The sequence below is a fragment of the Manis javanica genome, chromosome 10 (genome assembly GCF_040802235.1).
Source record: "Manis javanica isolate MJ-LG chromosome 10, MJ_LKY, whole genome shotgun sequence".
Classification (NCBI taxonomy): domain Eukaryota; kingdom Metazoa; phylum Chordata; class Mammalia; order Pholidota; family Manidae; genus Manis; species Manis javanica.
Window position 1 is genome coordinate 56,121,619 of NC_133165.1, and position 23,002 is coordinate 56,144,620.

At 48.5% G+C, this 23,002-nt stretch overlaps 1 protein-coding gene across 6 annotated transcripts in view; it reads right to left on the bottom strand.

Annotated features, from left to right (window-relative positions):
* The window catches only part of ABCC1 (ATP binding cassette subfamily C member 1 (ABCC1 blood group)), a 113,529-nt gene that overhangs the window by 6,184 nt on the left and 84,343 nt on the right, over positions 1–23,002 (bottom strand). For all 6 annotated transcript variants that reach the window (XM_073215530.1, XM_036991951.2, XM_073215529.1 and 3 more), the window contains 7 exons: positions 15,147–15,237; positions 13,084–13,213; positions 10,125–10,332; positions 7,778–8,088; positions 3,141–3,340; positions 1,677–1,803; positions 1,008–1,109 (listed from right to left, as the gene is read on the bottom strand). In XM_073215530.1, coding sequence (XP_073071631.1) covers positions 1,008–1,109; positions 1,677–1,803; positions 3,141–3,340; positions 7,778–8,088; positions 10,125–10,332; positions 13,084–13,213; positions 15,147–15,237 — 1,169 coding nt within the window. The remainder of the gene's footprint in view (positions 1–1,007; positions 1,110–1,676; positions 1,804–3,140; positions 3,341–7,777; positions 8,089–10,124; positions 10,333–13,083; positions 13,214–15,146; positions 15,238–23,002) is intronic.

The following is a 23,002-nucleotide window of genomic DNA, read 5'->3' on the forward strand; positions in this document are numbered from 1 at the left end:
AAACCCACCCACATGTCTGCTGCTGGGCCTTTGCACCCATGGCTTCCTCTGCCTGGAAGGCTCTTCCCCAAACTACCCTCTCATGCTGCAGGTCTCTGCACATGTGGGCCGATTCAGACCACCCTCCTAACCGCCTCCCACTTTGTTCTCCTTTGGAGCACTTAGCACCTCCTAGCATTTCAAGTACATGTGTATGTATTTATTCTGTCACCCACACCCACAGGAATATCCAGTCCGTGAGGACAAGCTCTTTTAGCATTTGTTGCCTGCTATGTCCTAAGGCCCAGAGTCTACTTATAAAAATCAATGAATGAGGAGGCTTCTCTGGATAGATACAAGGGTGAAGATGAGTTACTCCAACCACCTTCTAGGTCTGGAAGTCAACAATAAAAGCAGCAGCTAACACCTAAAGGTCATTCAGCTCATTTAATCCTCACTACATTCCTTTGAGTGGGGTCATTCTGTTATTCTGGTTTACATATGAGAAAACAGAGACACAGAGGGAGCAAGTAACTTGACCAGGGTCACACAGCCTCTATTTCGGAAAAGCTTCTTTTTAGTTCAGCTCAGCATTTCCTGAGGACTACAACTGGCTGTGCTCTGGGCCTGGCTCACAGCTACCTTTGGAGAAGGAGAGGAATGGAGAGGACAATAAAGGAGAATTTTCATCCTTTTTTCTCCATCTATAAAATGGGAACTTGGGCTAAGTAACTGCAGGGTTTCAGAACCTTTGGTCAATTCCTTACCAATCATGATTTTTGCAATACCCATGTACTGATTCTGCTCCTGACTTGTAATACTTCCAGTTAACTCATTTGTACTTATTTTCTAAACTTAAAGAGGAAACTAGTTTCATTTTCCATAATAGAAATCCCCCATTAAAATATGTTAACAGATAACAGATTATTTTTGTCAGATAGAGGTCGCCTGTTGAGGGCTCAAAGGATTCTTTAAAGAAAATCACACAGAAGGTCAAGGCCAACAGTCAGGCCAGGGGCTTGCCTTACCTCCTTCTCCGTTTCTGAATACTCCTTGAGTCTCTCCACAGCCACAATGTTGGCCTCCACCTCAGACGACATCCTCACGAGCCAGTTCAAGTATGTGGTGACCTGCAAGTGGAGGAGGAGTCACATGGGGCTTCTAGAATGAGCATGAGCTGCTGTATTTTAATGAAGTGATTATGAATTAGGAAATACTTCAGATGAGAAAAGTACAGAAAACAGCAACCTCACATACAGCCATCATCCAGACCTGCTGCACTGCATAAGAAAGCATCACATTTCAAAACAACCCACGGCCATATAAGTAATCACAAAGGAAATCAGAAAATATTTTGAACTAGAAGATAATAGATACAATGTATCAAAATTTGGGAGATGCAGCTAAAGCGGTGCTGAGAGGAAAATTTATAATGTCAAAAGCCATTACTCTCATAGCTGGAGGCATCCTCTCAGACCAGCAAGGACCTTCCTCGACTGCTGGGGGAATCCTGGCCACAAGTCTCACTTCTCTCTTGGTCCAGTGGGTCACTGGCCTCTACCCTGGCTCCTCAAACTCCACTTGGCCCCTTCCCTCTCCCCAGGTGCCACAGGACTCAAAACAAAGGCCCAGGAACCTGACAACTGGCTCCCGCATTAGGAGAACTAGAAAACCCAGCAGGGCGCACCTCCTCTTACCTGCAGTGAGTAAGACACCGAGAGGCCCACCAAGCCAGCGCGGAGGTTGAGCCGGAAGATCACAGCAAACAGGGCGGCAAACAGGACGATGCAGTTGCCCACACACTCCAGCCGCACGGCCAGCCACCTGCGGAGACACACAGGCAGATGGACACCAGCCCAAGTCAGCCTGCAGAGACTCGGGTTCCAGTTTGCAGCAGGGGCACTTGGCTAACTGAAATAATTCCTGAGATAGACCTAGTCTGCCCTGCTCATAGGACATGGGGAAGGGGGACACAATTTCAGTAATCCCTCATTAATCTGGCAACTCCAGGGATTAAAGCAGTTTTCCAGAAGCAATCTGCTGAGGAAACCAAAGCTTACCTTTTTAAGAACCAACTTTTTCTCATTAAAAGCTTTAAAATATACCCATGTATGTATTTTTTAAAAAGATGTCCTGGAAAATTCCTAAATACTAATTAGTCATCAACTGTAAGAGGAATCACTGATTTAAAATAACCTTCTCTTGGTGGCACAGGGGGAGTGAGAAATAAAAGGCCATTTTAAATGTAGCTGTAATGTTCCCAGAATGTTCCCAGACCCAGCTCATTCTTGTTCCAGAGATGCTAAAATGTGTTATTTTACCTTTTAAAATATAAACAAATATTTTATTGTCTTAAAGCTAACTTTTGTTAAGATACCATACAGCATTAGGAATACTAATGTTTTAAATGCAAAGCCTTCTAGGGAGATATTATTGCCTTTTTTTCCACTACAGCCCTTATGATATACATGACTGATCTTCATGAGAGTGAGCTACTCCCACAGAGAGACCCAGATTTTGATAAAATCTCTACAAAATTCTGCAAGAGATAGCAAGGTCTCCAGTAATTTACGGTCCCCCACTCCGTCTTACACTATAGGACACATTGTGTGTGACGGGGCTGACGGCTGATTATGATTGCTCACTTCCAGGGTGCTATCACCCCCTCCCCAGAGTTTTCAATCCCATGTCTCAAAACATTTATCGGGGTACAAATGAGTGAGGACGATTTTAGGGATAAATCAGACCCTTGTCTCAATTCGGTCAATAAGTAGTAAATTTCTGCCCCTTTTCTTAATTGTTGCTATTCAGCCATTCTTGAATCCCCCAAATAACAATGTCACATGGTTCAACCTACAATTAATAAACTGCTTGCCATACTCATCAAAAGGGGTGCTGTCAGCTGAGAAGTAGGGCACAAAGGTAACAATGAGTGTGCCTGTCACTGATGACCACGCATCACCAGGACAACAGCCAAAAGGTGATTCCAGAAGGACTCTATTCCTGCACGCACATGCCCCTGCAGCACTGCATGCTAACAGTGCTCCTGCCTGCGTTTAATGGGCAGTCTGTCCTTTCCTCTCACTGCGTCTACTCATCCCTTCCGGCTTCACACACTCATTAGGGAGGCTTCCTCCTGTGGGCCTGGGGCGCCCACCCACCTGTTGGCCACGATGCTGGGGTAGTAGGCCTTCTGGTTCTCGTCCACCTTCAGGTCGCTCTGGTGGATGAAGCGCTCCTGCTCCTCAAAGGCGCGAATGACACTGACTCCCAGCAAGGTCTCATTGAAGTGGGAGTAGATAGGGGAGCGACTCACTGATTCTAGGCGCTTCAGCTGCCGGGAGGAGGCCACGTAGAACCTCTGCCAGGAGAAAAACAGGGGAGTTGCCAAGCTCCCCTCATCCCCATTCTCCCAGGGCTGTGCTGGAGAAAGTCTGGATATAAATGATACCTTCAGGAGGCAAAATGTCGGTGCTGGGCTGCTCTTAGCAGGTACCTCCATGCGCTTGGTGAACTGCAGGCCCATCACCGCCGCCACCAGCAGTGACGGCAATAATAACAGTAACACTAACTACCCCCACCATCCTGGCACTGTTTTAAGCACTGTCCTGTATGTCAGCTCACCGAATTGTCACTCAAGCTTATGAAGTGCTCATTCCTATTTCAGCAAATCAGGATACAAAGAACTTAGCTACCCCTTCCCTGAGGTCACAGGGCTAGGCAGTGCCAGAGCTGGGATTCGAACCCAGACTGCCTGGCCGCAAAGTGCCAATCTCTGCACTGGGCTTCTCTCTGAAACCACTGACCTCTAGGGTTTTATGGCTTTAGATGCAGGCTTTGAGGACAACCAGATCTCAGTTCAACCCTGACTCTGCTGTAACCCCAGGCAGATGGAACAAATACAAATCCCCCGCTGGAGGCTTTGAGGAGCTGAGAACAGATGATGGACTGGTCATCAGAACTCTTCGGTTTTATTAGCCTTAGTTTCCTCATCTGTACAAACACAACTGGTGAGATCGAGGTTCCCTCTTCCCAATGTGCTCAAGACACAATGTATGTGCAGCTCTGGACATGTCAGGGCTGGACAAACAAAGAGCAGTCGGGGACACAGCCTCCCTGCCTCCCGCTGGCCCATTCTGGCGCAGAGACCATCCACCAAGAGCAGCCAGCATAACGGTGGAGGCTCTCACGAGACCTCCAAGGTCATTAGCTTCGTTCGGGATGGCAGCCCAGGCAGTAGTTTGAACCCACAGTGGGGCAGCCTTCAGAGGCCCCAGAAACTGCAAGCTAACCCACGGAACACACCAAGCCGGGCAGTCTCAGACAGTTGTTCTGCCAATCCCTGAATGTAGGTCAGAATGGCATCTCCCCTCCAGCAGCTCCCAGTGTCCTGAATGAAGTCCAGACCCCTCAGCATGGCCGAGAGTCCCTTGGGATCTGCCCCTGTTGCCCTCAGTCATGATCAGCTCCTCTCCCTGGCTCCCCTTATAAACCTCCCAGATGGAAGCCATTCTGAAGTGTTTTTACCTGCTCAACTTACCCCTCTTGTCACCACCTCAAAATTTTATTTGCTGTACAAATCTCATCTGAGATGAATTTTTGTTAAGGAATAATCTGATTTTCAAAAAATAATTATTAGCTTCCCCCCCTTTAAAAAAACATTTCCCCAATTTTGAGAAATAATTGACATATGTACATTACTCTATAAGTCTAAGGTGAATAGCCTGATAGCTTGCTTTGTGTACACAGTGAAATGAGGATCACAATAGTTTAGGCTGACATCCACCTTCTCATAGAGATACAATAAAAGAAAAGAACTGAGAAAAAAGGGGAAAAAAATTATCCTTGTGATGGGAACTCTTAGGATTTACTCCCTTAACAACTTTCCTATATACCATACAGCAATGTTAGTTATAGTCATTACATTGTAGGTTACATCCAAGTATGCATTCATCTTAAAACTGGAAGTCTGCACCTTTTGATCACCTTTCCATTCCTCCTCCTTACCCTACCCTCCACTTCCGGTAACCACAAGTCTGATCTCTTTTTCTGAGAGTTTGGGACTTTTTTAGATTCCACTTATAAACGAGATCATATAGTCTTTGTCTTTCTCTGAGTTCATTTAGCATAATGCCTTCAAGGTCCAGCCATGTTGTTGCAAATGGTAGGATTTCCTCATATTTTAGGGCTGAATAGTATTCCATTACATATATAAATATATATGAAATATATCGTGACTTCTTTATCCATCCATCCAATGATAGACACTTAGGTTGTTTCCATTAGGTTCCCTGTTAATACTTTTCTGCAGGAGCCATCACCCAACCGCTGGACTTGCCTTATTCTTTAAGAGACCAAGGCTGTAGGTGGAGAGCTGACATACTGAGACCTGCAGCCAGATGTTCCTCATGGACGCCAAACAATTCCATCAAACGGAAATGCTTTATTGTAGCAACATGGCAGCCCCAACAAGAATCCCACACCACCTTTCTGCTTACATTACTTTCTGATAAAAATGACTTGCTTTTAAAGTAAAACAGTAGCATATATCCATTATAAAATATTTGGGGGGTGATACATATAGGAAGATTAAATCAAAATTATATTACGTCTACTACCCTGAGATTAAACACTATTCAAATTTCAGCATATAACCTTTCAGATCTTTTCTAAGAGAGTGTGTGTATACACATACATCTAAAGGCCACTTTTTAACTTAGATATGACAACATTTCCATTAACATTGCAAAGTGCACTAAATCTTCAGAGCTTGATGGATTTACACTTATCTGCACCTGCATATCTACCCCTCATCAAAATCCAGAATATTTCCGGCACCCCAGAAAGGTCTCTTGTATCCCCTGTCAATATCCACTATTGCCACTATTCTGACTTCTATCACCATATCATTCTTGTCTGTTCCTGATCTTTATATAAATGGAATCACAGCATTTACTCTCTTGTGTCTGGCTTCTTCTGGCTTGTGTCTTGATCAATATCGTATCTGTGAGATTCATCCACCTTGTATGGATCAGTAGTTCATTTCTTTTTATTGCTGAGGCACTACCATTGCATAAATATATCACAGTGTATTTATTCATTGTCTCATTACAGATGTTTGAGTTGTTTCTAGTTTGGGGACAATTATAAATCAATATGTTAAGAACATTCTAGTACTTTTTCTTCCCCTGCTGGGTACATTCTCTTGTTTCTGTTGCACATACACTGAGGAGTGAAATTGCTGGATTATAGGGCAAGTGTATATTTAGCTAAAAGCCATTAAAAAAAATTCTCCCATAATCCTAAATCTTAGAAAGGCAATGTTTTCATTATTCGGACCCCCTTTCCAGTCCCGCCCACACACATCATGCATTTCATCTTAATTATAAGGACAGCATGCATATAACATGATCCTTTGCTAAATTTTAATTTCCTTTGTTGTTTAAAAATTAAACTGGTGGTGTTGAAACAGTGTCTTCCCAATTGTTCCTTCTAAGTACATGATATTCCATCATGGAATCACTCCATGGTGTGCTCAAAGTCCTGCTACTGGCAGGTATTTGGGCTGCCTCAGATGCTGCATTTGGCCTATTTTGTTCTTTGGCATTGGGTCCTTCAGGAAAAATCCCAGTCAGGGTATGAACACAGATAATATTTTTGATTAAATGCAGCTGGGTGATTTTCAAAAAAAAGCTAGCACCAGCTTAAAAAGAACACAATGTGGATCCGGGAACCAGACCTGCTCTGATTCCACCTTTGCTCACACTCACCAACCACTGGGCCACAGTGTGGTGGCATTCAAGGACTGACCGCACCAGGCCTCCTGGACCCTGCATGAACAGGCCACAGTACGGTTTGGGGTCTGGAGTACTTCATAGTTTCTCACACTTATTTTGGGTTACAGTTTTATGCTCCCATGTAAACCACTGTCCCCACCACAAATTGTGCTGTAGCTAATCTTTCAGAGGCCTGTGAAAATAGCACAAGCTATGACTCAGAGAGATAGGAGTTCACACTTATAACTCTGCCACTAGGGCCTCAACATGCTCATGTCAGCAGGAAGCAGAATCTATACTTAAGTAAACCACAATGACTCAGCTGTTAAATGCTCCCTTGCTCATTTGGCCTATTTGTTCTTTGGCATTGGGTCCTTCAGGAAAGTGTTCTCCTTCCTCAGTCTTGTTATCTGAAACACAGATGTGATGGCTGGAGCTCCTGCAGCCATATTGGACCACAGGATCAACTTAAGAATAGAAGATTTGTGCAAAGATGGCAGAGAACAAACAAACAGTGTAAGAATATAGGTATAAACAAATTCATGGAACTGCTGTAATAGCCCTGAATGACCTACCTCTAAATTTCTATGAGAGAGAGAAAAATAAATGTCTATCTTGTTTAAACTGCTGTTACTTACATCTCCTTTATCTGCAGGGGCTTAAAACCTAACAAATTAAATTAAATTTATAAGTTATATATATATGTTATATTACTACCTGTTTTACAGATAATTAAATTTAATTAAATTCTTAAAGGAATTTTAATAATAAATGTTCTTAATTATTACAGCTTTTCCCCCATTATAACTTATAGCTACAGAAATTAAACCTATTAAAAAAAAAACACACTGGGTACTGCAAGCTAGAAACAATCCGTAAGGTAATCAAAACTGACCCCTCCTCTAGCAAATCCTCAACAGCTCCACACAGGGATATGGTAAAAGGGAGGGAGCCCTCAGCTCACATCGGAGCACAAGACACAGTAGGGCTCCTGCTGGGCACCGAGACCTGTCCCCTCTCACCTGGACGAGGAAGTAGATGAGGCCCAGGGGCGGGATGATGATGGCAGCAATGGGAGTGGCCAGCAGGATGATGATGCAGGCACCGATGACACTGAACAGGGAGCCAATGAACATCTTGATGACCTGCGGGATCATCGAGTCCACCGTGTCCAGCTCCTTGGAGAAGCGGTTCACCAAGTTCCCACTGGGAGTCCGTTCAAAGAAGCTCATGGGCGACCGGAGGACATTATGCAGCAGGTCCAGGTGCAGGCGGCGGGAGGCGAAGATCCCCCCAATGGACACCATCATGGAGTAGCCAAACACCGTGACACCTACAAACACTCCCGTGTTAAACTCCGTGAATGGCAGAGACACCGAGCTGGGGGCAGGGATGGGCGGCCATGTGGATGAAACAGGCCTTGGCTCTCAGCTTGTAATAATAATGATGGTAGTGGTGGGTATTATTCCTTGAGCACTCACTATATACTAATCATTGTGCTGGAGTTTTATACTTACCTAATCCTTACGATGACTGTGTGTATGTTATATCACTACCCATCTTACAGATAAGGAAACTGAGGCTCAGGTGAATTCCTTTGCCCTCAATATACTCAACCAATCCCTGCTCCAGGGTCATGCTCTTAATCTGTACACCATATTCCTCTGGACCATGCTGTGCAACAGAACTTCCTCGGATAATGAAAGTGCCCTGTATCTGCACAGTCTAATGTGGAAGCCACTAGCTCCACATGGCTGCTGAGCACTTGGAATGTGTCTAGTGCACCAAATAACTAAGATTTTAATTTTATTTAATTTTAATTACTTGAAATTCAAACAGCCACAGGTGGCCCGTGGCTACTACCAGAGTGGAAGCCCAGTCCCAGGACACACTGCTGTGTGGGCCTGGGTACCAGCACACCCTCTTGGTGCCTCACCTTCCCTCAGTGATTTGGAGGCCACAGTCCTCTGCCCTATGGGGAGGTATTTAAGGACTGAGGAATTTAAAAAATCCTTGTCTGCTCTTCTGGTTTTCCTGAAAGCCACCTCCCAGAGATCATGAGGCATTTCTGGCTCCTGCAAACATGCATGGTAGGACACTTGCTCGCTGTAGAGGTGATCTCAGAGGGATGGACAGGCTTGTATCTTGGCCTCCCTCATCAGGGAAGAAACCCGAGAGGCAGGAGCCAAAATGACAGGTTCTGGAGCCAGCAACTGCCAAACCCTGTCTCCACCCTACCAGCGGAGGGACTGCCCACAGGTCATTTTCATCCTCTCTCTATACCTCAGCTTCCTCATCTGTAAAATGGGGACAATGATACCTCTACTGTAGCACTGTTGAATGGAAAGATCAAGGTGCTTGGTGGACAGGAAGTACTCAAAAACATCAAATACGTATGTTTATTGTCTACACATCTGTATCATAGATGTTTAATGTACCTATATAAGCACAGATTCATACCATCTGTATGAGCACCTAACACATAGCTCATGTGCTCTGTAACTGAATGATTAAGAGTGGGGGCTCCTGAGCCAGACTGTCTCATTCAATGCCAGCCCTGCCATGAATAAGCTGTGGGACTCTGGGCGACTTACTTAACTTCTCTGGGCCTCAGTTACTGCATTCTAAAATGGGGGAAATATTAGCTCTTGCCTCATGGGATTGCTGCAGAAATAAAATAAGTTAAAATAGGTTCAGGTACTGAGAACAGAACCAGACACCATGTAAGTGCTCAGTAGACATTGGCTACCACCATTTACGCTGTCCTGTCCATGTGTGCATATACCACAAGAAGGGTATATGTAGCAGGGCTGCTCAACATCTGGGCACCTATTGACATGTAGGGCTAGAAAATCCTGTTGTGAGGGCAGTGCTATGTATTACAGGAGTTTTGGCATCATCCCTGGCCTCTAGATGCCAGCAGGGCCCACCTGCACCCTTAAGTTGTGACAACCATTAAGTATGTCCAGACATTGCTAAATATCCCCTGGGGGACAAAACTACCTGCACTGAGAAGCACTAAAATAAACTAATTCCCACCCTCAGACAGCAAATGAGACCTTACAGAAGCCTTATCACCCTGACAGAGCAACAAGGGGGCCTCTGATCCTCAACTTTCCTCATCTGTAAAATGGGCACATTGGAGCTCCCCTCCCTCCATCTCCTAGGGCCATATGAAAATGAGCATTCAAGAAATATTCATGCTATAAATATCTGAGTGTCTGCTATGTGTCTGTTCATGTGAGTTTGGCTTGGTTTGGGGGTGGTCCACAAAACCCTGACAACTGGGGTTGGAATGGAAGACATGGAAGCAGTTCCAAGTGCCAAAATGAGGCGGGACAGGGGAGGGAGGGCAGGGGCTGCCCCTACCTTGCAAAATGCCCAGGGCTCCATAGACGCTCAGCCGGACTTCCGTGCGCTGCTGGGTACCATTGACAATGGGATCATCGGTCCAGAGGCTGAGCCAATAGTTAGAGGCCAGAGCGGCGACATGGTTACACAGGAAAAGGAAGATACTCAGGAAGGACAGGAGGAGCCCAATTGCTTTCATGTAGTCCCAGTACACGGAGAGCTTGACCTGCAGCCCAGGAGGGAAGGCGCGTTACAGTCCACACCTGCGGGACTCAGGGGCAGCCTCACGGAGCCTACGGCATGGGCCCCTCAGCTACCTGATGGTTGGCAGCATGGTCAAGGTCTCTGCCCTCCTGGAGCTTCCAGCTGAGCGGCCAGGCAGGCTTTCATCACAGCATTGCCCAGATAAATGTTCTGCTACAGACAAGGGCTGGAAGTGGTAAATGGGTCCCTGAGAATATAAAACTGGGCATCCTGACCTCACCCAGGGCGGTGGGTATCAAAGTTTTTCCTCAAGGAAGTGACATCAGAGTTAACTAACCAGGTGCAAATGGAAAAAAGTCACTCCTGGTTGTGGGGGAAGCAGCCTGTGCAAAGGCCCTGAGGTAGGAGGGAACAAAGGAGGCTTGGGAACCGGAAGGAGGAAGGGAGGCTGGAGCAAGACGAAGTTACAGAACAGGCAGTGGCCAAACCACACAGAGCTGGGATTCCAACCTTTCCCACCAGGAAGCCATCAATGAGTCTGAAGCAGTCGGAAGGTGCGACCTGTGGCCCAGCAACCAAGACCCAGTGTCACCACTGTCCCATTTCCTCTGAACACTGAACACCAATCCCACACCATCTCACTGGCTTCCCATCACTTGGTGCCTGCTCAGCCCGTTCCCAGCTCCACTAGGTGAGAGTGGGGGGCTTCCTTCACTCCCAGAATCCCCGTGGAGCCCAGCATGGGGGCTAAATAATTACATGTAGCCACCCAAGGAGTGGCCTGAACACAAGAGACGGGGGATCATCTGCTGTAAGCCAGCCCCATGCCCAAACCCCGTGGCCTGGTTTCAACAAACTCCAGGTATCTTTCCTTGTGTGTGTGCTCATTTTCAATGCAAACTTCTTGTGCTAAATTTTGGGTCATAAAAATCATGTTTGATTTACAGTCTTGCTGGAAAATAACTGGTGAAAGATGAGAGGTCTGATAAATAACTGAGTGGTTCCTTTTGATTTCTGTTTTTCAAATCTCTGTTCTTCAAGCTGAACAGTGGGGAGAGGGGGCCCAGAATTAAGAACATGTTTATTTCACTGTCTGGCTTCATCATGCAGCCAGGCTTGCCCACTGAGCTTGGAATTACTCTGCAGAGCTCAGGAACGTCTTCCTCAGGAGCTGGTCCAACTCTGGCAGGTCACAAGCCCCCTACACCCTCACCCCCACCTCTGGGTCTCTATTTCTCGTGCATGTAAAATGCAGGTAACACTGGACCCATCTCCTCTGGGTGGTGTGGGAATGAAATGAAGATTAAGTGGGCCTGGAGTCTGTGGTCCTTGGATCACAGTCATGTCTCTGGCTCCCTGGAGGGTCAGCGAGAGCAAGGAGGGCAGACACCACCTCTCCTTCTAGCCAAGGTGTGCGGGCAAGATGAGGGAAGAAGCCAGGAACAGAGGGTCCTAGAAGATTCTGGAAGCATCCAACAGGTCTGGGAGAACACTGCCTCAACATCACTTGTCCCTGTACCACCTTTCACGGCGTGGCTGTTTTTCTTTATCTGTGTATTTATTCTTTATGCATTTTAAAACTCCATTCTCTAGTTAAAAAAAAAAAATCACAATTATTTTTTAAAAATAGCTTTGGATCACTACCATAAATGGAAAACTATTGACACTCAGCAGATTAGATGATTGTAAAAAAAAGAAAGTCAAAATAAAACAAGAGCTTGAAACCAATGCCCTCTGTTACAGAGCAGTTAGTGATTGTTAGTGCTATGGACTTAAATGTTTGTGTCCCCCGCAAATTCCTATGTTGAAATCCTAACCTCTCATGTAAGGGCATTAAGGCATGGGGCCTTTGGGAGGTGATCAGCTCATGAGGACGAGCCCTCGTATTAGGATTATATAAAATATAATGATAAAAGAGGCCCCAGAGAGCCCCCTCACTGCCTCCCGGCACCGAGGACCAGAGGAAAGTCGGCAGTCTACAAACTTGGAAGTGAGCCCCCACCAGCCGCCCGATCTGCTGGCACCTTCACCTTCACCTCAGGAGCGTGCGCAGTACACCTGTGCCGTTTCCCAGCCGCCCAGCCCGGGGTATTCTGTCACAGCCTGAGCAGACTAAGACACTTATTAAAGACAAGCTGGCACCCAATTCAAGATGTTCTCACTGATGTAATTACAGAGGCTAGAAGAGAAATAAAAAAGGAAGGAATCCCACCACAAAAAAAGGAATGATACTTACATGATGGGATAAAGGGATTTAGCTAATGCAAGGTGGTAATCACAGTGCCATACATGAACATCTATATAAACATATCAATGAACATGCTGTACATCTAACACGTTATAGGTCAATCATACCCAATTAAAAAAAATGAAAAACATTTCTTTCTGTCTATATAGGATTTTTTAAGTCTTGAGTCTGTGACATCTTGAAACTGTCTTAGATAAAACTGAATCCACGGGGTAAGAAGCCCTGAATTAGAGCACCCAGGTCACCAACAGCTAGCAGGAGCCCTCAGCTGCTCAAAGGAGGTGACCGGACAGCAGAGACTATAAATGTCAACCCTGGGGTCTGATGCCAGGGCTCATACCCAGCTCTGCCACTCACTGGCTGAGATCTTGGGCAAGTCAGTAAATCTTCAGGCTCTCTGGCCTCTATGACCTGCATTGTAAGACACTACCTTTGTAAGCTCATTTTAAGGAAGACACAAGTTAACAAACCACAGGGCTCTGCATAGGGCCCAGCACCCGGTCGCACAGTGACGCCGGCCCTCACCTGCCCTGTCTGAGCCTTGTCTCTCTCCATCAGCTTCCAGGTGTCCTCCTTGGCTCCAGCTTTCTGCACCTCAGTGGCACTGTTGTGGTGCCGGCTGGCGTCCCCGCTGTAGGAGGAGTTGCTGAGCTGTCTGGAGAAAGCAAGGCATGTGGGTGTCAACCAAATGGAACCTTTGGGCAGGGTCGGTGACCATTCAGTCTTCTAATTTTATAAATGCAACCCAGAGAGGGGAAGGGTCTTGCCCCAGGACCCTGCCCAAGAACCATTCCTTTATGTAGGCATTACTCAAAAAGTATTTCTTGCCCCCTAGTGGTCATCAGCTTTATGCAGACCAGGATGGTCAAGGGGCCCAGTCCTCTCCTCCCAGAGGCAGTCCTTTTCCCTGGGGACCTGTAGCCTTAGGGAACGTCATGTGTGTGCACATGAGCACAGAGGAACTTCCTCTCTTAGCCATGGCTCAGACCCACAGAGGCCAAGGGGTGGGTGTGACTTCTGTCTTGGTCACTGATTCTCTCTACTGCCTCCATGGTTTGCACACCTAAATGAAGCAAGCATGCAGCCAAAAAAGGGCAGTAATACAACCCCCGAGGAACTGATTCCTGCCAAGAGCCACATGAGATTGGATGCAGATCCCTCCCCAGCGAAGCCTTCAGATGAGACCCCAGCCTGGATGACACTTGTGAGAGACCCTGAACAGAGCTGCCGACGAAGCCATGCTGACTTCCAAGCCACAGAAACTGCAAGACGACAAACCACCAAATCTGGGGTAATTCGTTGCATAACAACTAACACGCCCAGTGTTCTGTTATGTTTTTGCCCAGTCCCCCCAGAGAGGTCATTCTCTCTGACAAGCTTCCCACCCTCACCTGCCCCTACATGTCAGGACCACCACAGGCACTGCCTTATCTCTGCTGTCTCAGCAAATTCTTAGAGAGCAGCAACTGTGGCTGACTATGCTGGCCACCTGCCTGAACCCTGGCAGGCCCCCCACCCTCCTTGTTTGACTGGGTGAGGCACTGTTCTAAGTGCTTTAAACACGTACGTCTAGCTCACCACCTTGACAGGTGCACCCACAGAGAAGGAAGTATTTCCACCTGTCCCATGTGAGAAAAATCTGAGTCTAGGAGGTACCGCGGGCAATGTGGGCGGGCACTGCCTCACACCAATTCCCTTCCCAGCCCCACTGCTGTAAAATCCACCCTTCAAAATGGAAGTAACTCCAGGCAGCCCCAGCTTGCCCAACAAATGACTGCTGTTTACTGAGTGCTGCCAGAGCAAGACTCTACTCTCTGAGCCTTACATACACTACATTGCTAAGTTTTCCTACAGCCCTATGTGATTAGGTATGCCACACGCCCTATTTGACAGATAATGAAACTGAGGCAAGGAGAGGTTAGGAACAAGGTCCACAGAATGCTACTCCTCTAAATACCCAACAATCTATCCCAAAGCAGCTTCCTTTAAAGCAGCAAAGGACAGAACTCAGGAGCATTGGCTCAGAGACCAGACTTGGGTTCAAATCCAAGCTCAGCTTCTCTCTAGCCACGTGACTTGTGGAGAGTTCTGTCTGCTCACCTATAAAGATGGAAAGATGACAGTAACTACCTCCAGCTCCAACAGACTGTACAGGGCTGGCACTGTGCCTGGCTTCTAATGGCACATAAAACACACAGTCACTATTTTAAACCGAATGATAGTTCTTGGAAGTCTGAACACGCCAGGCCCTCGGAGTGACTGGAGCGAAAAGCCGCACCATGTAGGGAACTTGAGTGTTGCAAGCAGACAGATGGTTAAAAAATCATGAGGCCCGTGTGAGCTGTGCCACCTGGCAGAGCAGTGCCAGGCTCCCTTTTGGGCCTCTGCCCTTGGGAAAGTGAGGTCCCCCAAGGATTGGGGGCAGAGGGCAGAAAGCCTACACCCTCCAAGTCCCGGGGAGCTCAAGGCCTTTTTTGGTAGGCCGAGCCAAGCTACTGGCACCCTTGTCCATCTTCTCCCCCGCCAACCAGGGGCAGGACTGTGGTGCTGGAGGACCTGCAGGGATGGGCCTCCCTCCCTCCCCTTACCTCTGCGGCTGCTTCCCCATGGTGTCGCTCACCAGCATGCCATTCTCCATTTGTTTCACCTCCTTCCCTGGACCGCTGATGCCTGCTGACCCTGGCAGAAACAAGAGAAAAGGGGAATTGTCGTTTCAAGAGCCAGATGCCAAAACCAAAGACATTTTTGAAAACCTGTCACTTTGGGGAGGAGATGAAAGGTAACCCAGCCACCAGGAAGCTCTGAAAGCAAAACCTGCTTTGTTAAGGCCACAGACTCCTGGCTCGGGTGTAGGAACCTATATGGGGCTGCCTTGGAGCAGGAATGGTGCTCTGGAACCACCTCGAGTGTCCCATCAGAGCAAGGTGCTGGGCCCAAGCAGGTGCCCTGTGCCAGCAACGACGTGTAGAATGCAGTTCCGCTGAAAGCACCTCAGCTGTGTGAAGCTGAGTCTACGGGGCCAGACTGCAGGGACCCAACAAGCGGGATGGGGCACAGCCGCCGGGTCCCCAAGAATCCCAGGCAAGAGTGATGCTCATATAGCCAGTTCTGACCAGAGCATCAGCCAGCAGGAGGAGCCCTGAGCTCCGCCCACCCTGGCCCCTTGACAGAGGTTGACCCTGTGGTTGTCAGGTTACAGGGAGGCCCAGAGGGTCCTGGGTAGGAGGCATCTGGGGCAGTGCTATTTCCCCAGCAACAAGGAACTATTCTTACCATCCCAGGAAGTATGCCTCCTACATCAACACTCACCACCGTGACCTTGATGACGGTGGCATACATTTACGACCTGAGAGCTGGCTGCTGTGCTGAAATATATTCTCTCCTTTACCTTTGCCAGCTACTCAGTGATGCATTATTATCACCCCCTTTTCTGCACTGACTTCCTCTTTGGTGCCAGGGAAGAGAGAAGCACAGTGTAGGGCTCCAAAGGACCGAATCCAGGAGGATGGGAGGGGATGTGGGACAGAAGTTACAAAAGGGGTTAACTACGCAGCCAGCGGTAACAGGGTGACCCTGGAACATGCTGACATGACATGAATTAAGGCAGAATGAAAGAGGCAGACTCTCTAGATGACAGCGATGGGAAAAAGAGGAAGACTGGCAGGGGCAGGGGATCATTCCTGGTTGGGGCAGGAGCGCTGAGCCGGTGATCCTCAGCCTTGGCTGTGAAAGAACCACTAGGGCTGCCCAATCCCTGCGTGACTCTGCTGGGGAGGCCAGGCCCTCGTGCTGGGTTAGAGCCCAGCCAGAGCGGAAGGGTTCTCTCACTTCCTCGCGGGCATCCTGGGGAAACAATAAACCTCTCTGAGCCTCGGCTTCCACATCTGCAAAATGAGAGTAACAACGGCACCTACCCTCATTAATGCGAGCGTGCAAGTTGTGCACGGTGCTTGGCAAGTGAAACACGCCATAGTGGTGGTTACCATTATCTGTATTTTTTTAATGTGTTCTACAAACAATTCTAGGGTGCAGCCAGGATTGAGAATCACTGCTTTAACCACTTCCTTTAATGCCAGTATCTTTAAAAACAAAGCAAAACAAAAACCCAAACCATAAAGAAGAGTGGTAACAAGCAGAACTTACTGTGCAGCTGCGTGCAGCCAGTGCTCACACACATGCACAGCACCAGGGCCCATGCCTGGTTTTGCCCATCTTCCTCCGTTTGAACCCGGGGAAGGTTGAAAACACTTGCACAGCAAGTGTCCTGGGGCAGCTGCTTCAGGGAGCCATTCTGTCCCACCTGGCTGCCCAAGCTCCCCCTGCCAAGGTACAACCAGCCAAAGGTCAGCCCTTCAGAACCTCCCCCAGGACTCTGAACCATCCACGACTCTATAAGAATGGAAGACAACTCCAGTTGATCTGTCCTGGAGGAAACTGATTCCCAGGAGGTTCATTTCCTAATCTTGCATGTTCTGTTTGCCTTTGCTTGCTGAGCTACTTGGTACCCTTCCAGTACACACCCGTCATCTACGTGACAGGAGCAGGGCTTCCATGGCTTGCAAAAGAGCCCTTTGTCTGTACCCTCAGCCACACACTGCTAGCTATGGAAGGCAGGAGGCATGGATCCCCTCCAGCTTCCAGTCCATGCCTTTCCATCATCAGAGGGAGCTGGGGCAGCCTTGCTCACTGAAATTCTGCTAGAAGACATCCCTCTTCTGGGTACCCAGAGCCACCTGCAGCCACTCCACCAGTGCTCACTGTGCCGCACAGTCTTGGCCCGCCTTAGTCTTGACCATGCCCAGGAAGTTATGGGTGAGACTATAACAATCAAACTGTGGCCATTTGCTGTCTACTGTGTGCCAGTCATTTCATAAGCAGGATCTCCTTCATGGCAGCTGCTGGTCATGGCAGTTTGACCTATGAGAAAGTAAAGCTTAGCAGAGGTCACCCAGCTGATGGGTGAGCGACCTGGGGATTAGAACTATATCCCCAAGTGCTGACCGCAAAGCCTGACACATAGTACAGCCCAGTAAATGTTTGCTGGATGAATGGATTAACAATGAAATAGGATGGAAATACGGCATTCAGGGGCCCTTCCGGCATGCGGCAACAGGACAAATCCGTCTACAGCCTCGTTCTAACCGATTCTAACCCCAGTGTCACTGACCTTCCTCCTCGTCTACCACCTTGCAACCTGGGGATTCACAACATCTAGAAAAGCGTTAAGAACCAAGGCAGGACGCCCTCCCTATGCCTCCCTTAAATACCCAGAGGGGATGGATGTCTTAAGGGTCAGGGGCAAGGATAGCTGAGGGACCTGCCATGTTTATCCCTCAGTTTCCCCATCCCGCATGTTCTGGGTGGATCCCCAACAAGCATGCTGAATGGGGCCAGACCTTTTCTCTGAAAGTTACAGCTATAAATGTTCAAACGTTGAGAGCTAGAAGAATACAGACCAACCTTCCATCTTCACGTCTGTTTTCATGGCGGCAGAGGGAAAGAAAGCATTATAGTGAAGGAGGGCAGGTGTGACAGCTGGGGCTGGCACGGGACTCAGCTCCAGCCCACTGCCTTTAGCTCTTCGAGGACAGAGAATCTTACTTGAGCCAGCTACACATGCAGCCGAGAGAAGGGGAGGAGAGGGTGACTTGGTTTGGGGTTCCCCTTGGCCCCTCCTAGGCTGGGGTGGGCACCCCTTCTCGGGGCTCTCCCAGCCCTGTAGGCTTGCCTCCATCACTGCATGGAGCACTAGGATGTCTAATTATTTTGTGGTTATTCCCCACCAAACTGAATGCTTGGTAACACAGACCAGGTTTTATCCCCTGCTCCATTCCCAGCACCCATCTCATCAGATGGTCTGCTGGGGCTGCCTAGGACACACACTGCACAATCCAACAGGCACCACCCCCCATAGTGGCTCAAGTACCAGGTGTCCCCGCAGCACACAGCAGGTGCTCTGCACACACCTTATGGGAGATGGACAGCTTAGCAAATGAACAGCCAAGTGAATAAGCAGAGATGACCTTCCAATGCTAGAAGGGGCACCACACTGGCCACTGCGGTGCCATCCAACAGCCTGGCATCCACAAGCTGGTTTCTAAACTAGCCCTGAAAGAAATGGGTAAAATTAGCTCTATTTTCTTCTAATCTGGGGTATCTGTGCAGCTGCAGTAATGTCCAAAGCTTACACAGGATCTGCCTTAAATGGTCAAGGCATAACCCAGTCATTCGCTTGTTTTAGCACGTTTCCTGAGCACCTACTGCATGCCAGCCACCGTTCCCACTCCTGGGGACACAGAGGTGACCAGAGAGCTCTCGTGGAGGTTAAATTACAAGGGAGGGGTTGGGGGTAGGAGAACGAGAGACAGTAAACAAAGCAGTGGATCCAGTATCTACCGTCAGGCACTGGTATGTGCTACAGAGGAAAATAAAGGAAGTGAGGGGAAAATGATGGTGGGAGAGGGGATGCTATACAATAATAAGATATTTTTTTAAGCAAAGACAGAAAACTTGTGATCCAGTGAAGGTTCCTCTCGTGCTTAAGTACCAGGTATGGGGCTGGGCGGCTGAGAAGCCAGGCACCATCCTTGCCTTTGAACCACACAAGCACTGCCCAGGCCGTGTGTGCTCTGCGGGCCACTGGCCCTCAAAGCTGGCACCTCAGAGGCTTGCTGCTTTTTCTCGGGAAGATTCTGGAACTCTGCCTGAGCAAGGGCCAGCCGGCAAGCTTCTCCTGAGGAAAGAATCCAGTCAACGCCTTGTTTTTGACCAAAAACGGTATCGACCGGCAGCATCGCCCAACCTTGTCCCCCCCACATCAGCCCTCAAAGCTTTTCATACTCAAAAGGAGAAGAAACACGGCCGCTGAGGACAGTCCGAAGGAATGCACTGTCTGTACGATGGGCTCTCCAGCAGCTGGCCGGTGTTTATGACAGGTTTTTTGTAATATGAGGGGAGGGGAGGCTTATGACCTGACATGAAGAGAAAAAGGGCAGGAAGGGAGATGGGGGGGATGGGGGGCAGGAGAACTGATAACCAGGGTGCCCAACGGGACCCTCCTCTTGGCAAGGAACAAGGCCTAGGAAAGAAAGGCAGGTGGGAAAGAGGCCAGAGTCCAACACAGTGCCCCTCTGGGTGGTGGGAGGGTGGGAGGCTGTTCTTTGTGCTTCTCTGCAGTTTGCAATTGTCTATAATGAGCGCATTGATCCTATAAACAACAGAAATCAGCAAATAATTTGAAAAATGGAAAAAATGAGTCGTGAGGTTGAGAGACGGCTCAATCCAGGTTCTGGCCACACTGCTGGAACACAGGTCCTTCCCCGCAGGCAAAAAGGAAGACCTCCGGCAGGGTGAGGTCACAGGACAGTGGCACCCTAGGCTCTGCCAGCTTCCTAGCCGGATGATTTCCTGCAGTGGGGTGGGAGGGGGGGCGGGGACGGTGTGCTGGACATTGTAGGCTGTTCAGGGGCATCTCTGGTCTCTCCCAACCAGACATTAGGGGAAACCCCACCCCCACCCCGGCAGAGACTCCAGACATTGCCAGTGTTCCCAAGGAGGCATGAACGTTCCCTGTTGACAAGCACAGCTCTAGGTTCCCAATAAAGAAACCAGAGTAAATAAAAACGCATTTCACCTTACAGGTAGACAGGTTAATGAGTCACCAAAACAAAAAAAAAGCTCCCTAGAAACCAGTATAATAAATAATCCCTGGGGGATGGGGGATCTGTACTCCCCATCCCAGGCCAAATTCCTGTTACCGGAGAGGTTACAGGATCCTGTTACCCATCCTGATGAGAAAGAATCGCCCCCAAACCAAGCATCCACCCGCTTTGGCCTGGGTGTTGCAAAAAAAGACTTGATTAATCCAACATAGAAAAAAAGTTTCCCTTTAGAGGAGCTAAAAATGTGGTTCAAATAAACCCAAGGTCACTGGCACCCGAAGCTGGTTACAGCTGAGCAAGACTAGTCTCTGCTGCCAAGCCGTCCTGCTGGGGCCCCTCCTACAGGAGAGGCGCAGAGAGAAGGCGGCCCCCATCCATGATTTCAGACCCCCGGGCTGTGGGCTTCCACGTCCCACCCGGCGGGAGGCTGGGTGGCTGACTTGGGGAAATGACCATAGTGGTGCGAGGGTGGTGGATGGTATTTTCATTGCCAAATTAAGTGCTGACGTGCACAGAGAAAAAAATAAAAAATGGAATTAGCAGTATTCCATGCTCTGCAAAAACCCGCTCTGGGTGTGCTGGCAGCCAGGGAGGAAGGGGAAGGAAAAACTCATGGGTGGCCAACAGCGCTTACAGGCATTCCCTATTCACCTGGACAGAAAGGGGAGCGAGAGACCTCATTCTGGGGAAAAGAGTCAGTTAAATGTGTCGGGTCATTTTCACCTAACCGGGTCATTTTCACCTAACCGTAGCCAAGCTGGTCAGCGAAATACAGTGAATATGAGGTTGCCCCCACCCGTCACGTGACGTTGGCTGGGGAAGTGGAGGGAGGAGACCTGCAGCAAGAGGGATGCCGCCTGGACTTGAGGCAGCATCTTCCAACCACAAGAGCAGAACATGTAGAGGCTCATTTCAGACAGGGAGTTCAAAAGCTGAAGGGAGGGTCAGCCATCTCATGCTGGTGGAAAAAAACCTCTTTTCCTTAAACCCCTAGGGTTCCCTGCAGCACTATGCGTAACAGCCAAAAAGTGGAAACATTTTGAATGTTCGTTAGTTGATGAACGAATAAATCATGGCACGTCCGTACAACGGGATATTACACAGCAATAAAAATAAATGAAGCTCTGACACAAGCTACCGTCCAGATGAAAACATCACACTGAGTGAAAGAAGCCAGTCAGCAAAGATGTATTCCAGGATCCCATGGGCTCCTTGATATGACATGCCCAGGAGACACCAATCTAGAGGCAGAAAGTAGGTTAGTGGTTGCCCGGCATGTGGGAGACAATGGGGAGCGAGTGCTGATGCACGAGGTTTTCCTGAGAGGTGATGAAAACGGTCTGAAACTGGCTTGGGGTCGTGGTCCCCTGCAGCTCCCACCCCAGACAGACCCAGAGAGCCCTGGAGGGGAAAGGGGCTGGAAACTCAGGGGCCACACCTGAGCTCCCAACCAGCCAGCGGCCACTGTGTGTCCTCGGACAAGCTGCTTCCTCTGGCTGACATTCAGTGGCTTCCCACTGATTTAGACCAAAACCCAAACTCCTCACCCTGAAGGCCCTGCGGGGTGATCCCTCATCTACCTCTTCTCCCACTGCCCCTGCTGCCCTCACAGTCTAGCCACACTGGCCTCCTTTCTGTTCCTTAAACCCACCGACCTGACACCAGCCTATGAATGCTGCTGTTCCGTGTCTCAGAATGCTGTTTCCCAGATCTCCTCCTTACTGGCCCCTTTCCATGCCGATGTCACCTCCCCAGAGAGGTTTTCTGGAACCACCCTGCCTGAACCTTCACTGTACCACCCCATCACTCTGCACAATTTTTCTTCATAGCACTTACTGCCACATGAAGCCATCTTTGTTTATTGCTTTTCTCTCCCACTAGATTCTATACTCCACAAGAGTAGGGATTTGACTCTATGTTGTTCACATCTGTCTCCCCCAAACCTAGAACAGTATTCTTATGGCTGAATCCATATGCTGAATTCCTAACCCTGGTACCTCAGAACACGTCTGTATTTGGAGACAGGGTCTTTGCAGAGATAATTTGTTAAGAAGAGATCATATAGCTGGTGTCCTAATAAAAAAGGGACGTTTAGAGACAGACACACACAAAGAGAATGCTGTGGAAAGATGAAGGTAGAGCCTGGCATGGTGCTTCGGAAGCCCAGGAAAGCCAGAGACTGCCAGCAGCCCGCCGGCAAGCAGGGGAGAGGTGTGGCCCAGTTTTCCTCACCGCTTTAGAGGTATGAATCCTACCAACACCTTGATCTCAACTCCCACCTCCAGAAAATGTGAGATAATACACTACTCTTATTTAAGCCACTTAGGCTGTGGCACTTTGTAACAGCAGGCCCTAGGAAACTGATACAAGTACCTAACACATAGTAGATGCTCAATAAACTTCTGCTGAATGACTAAATCAATGAATAGTAAATAGCTTTGTTAGTGATCAGCCCCATTCGCACAGCCTGCCCATTTCTGGAATAGAAGGTAAGTTTCTTTAAGCCTCAGTATCCTCACCAGTGAACTGAGAATCCTCATTCTGCCTCCTCATGAGTTGTGGGGAGGAATCAAGGAGATAATCCTGACAGAACAGAAGCCCTGTGAGTACCAATAACCTAGCTTAGCTGTGCACCTTCACACCACAGAGACTTCCATGACAACTCTGCCTGTGGGAATTGTGCAGCAGGGCAGCCCTGCAGCCTCCACCTCAAGGACAGTTTATCTGAGGCTTGTCTAGGGTCTAAGGATGTAACAAACATGCCCCATGGGCTCAGGGAGCCT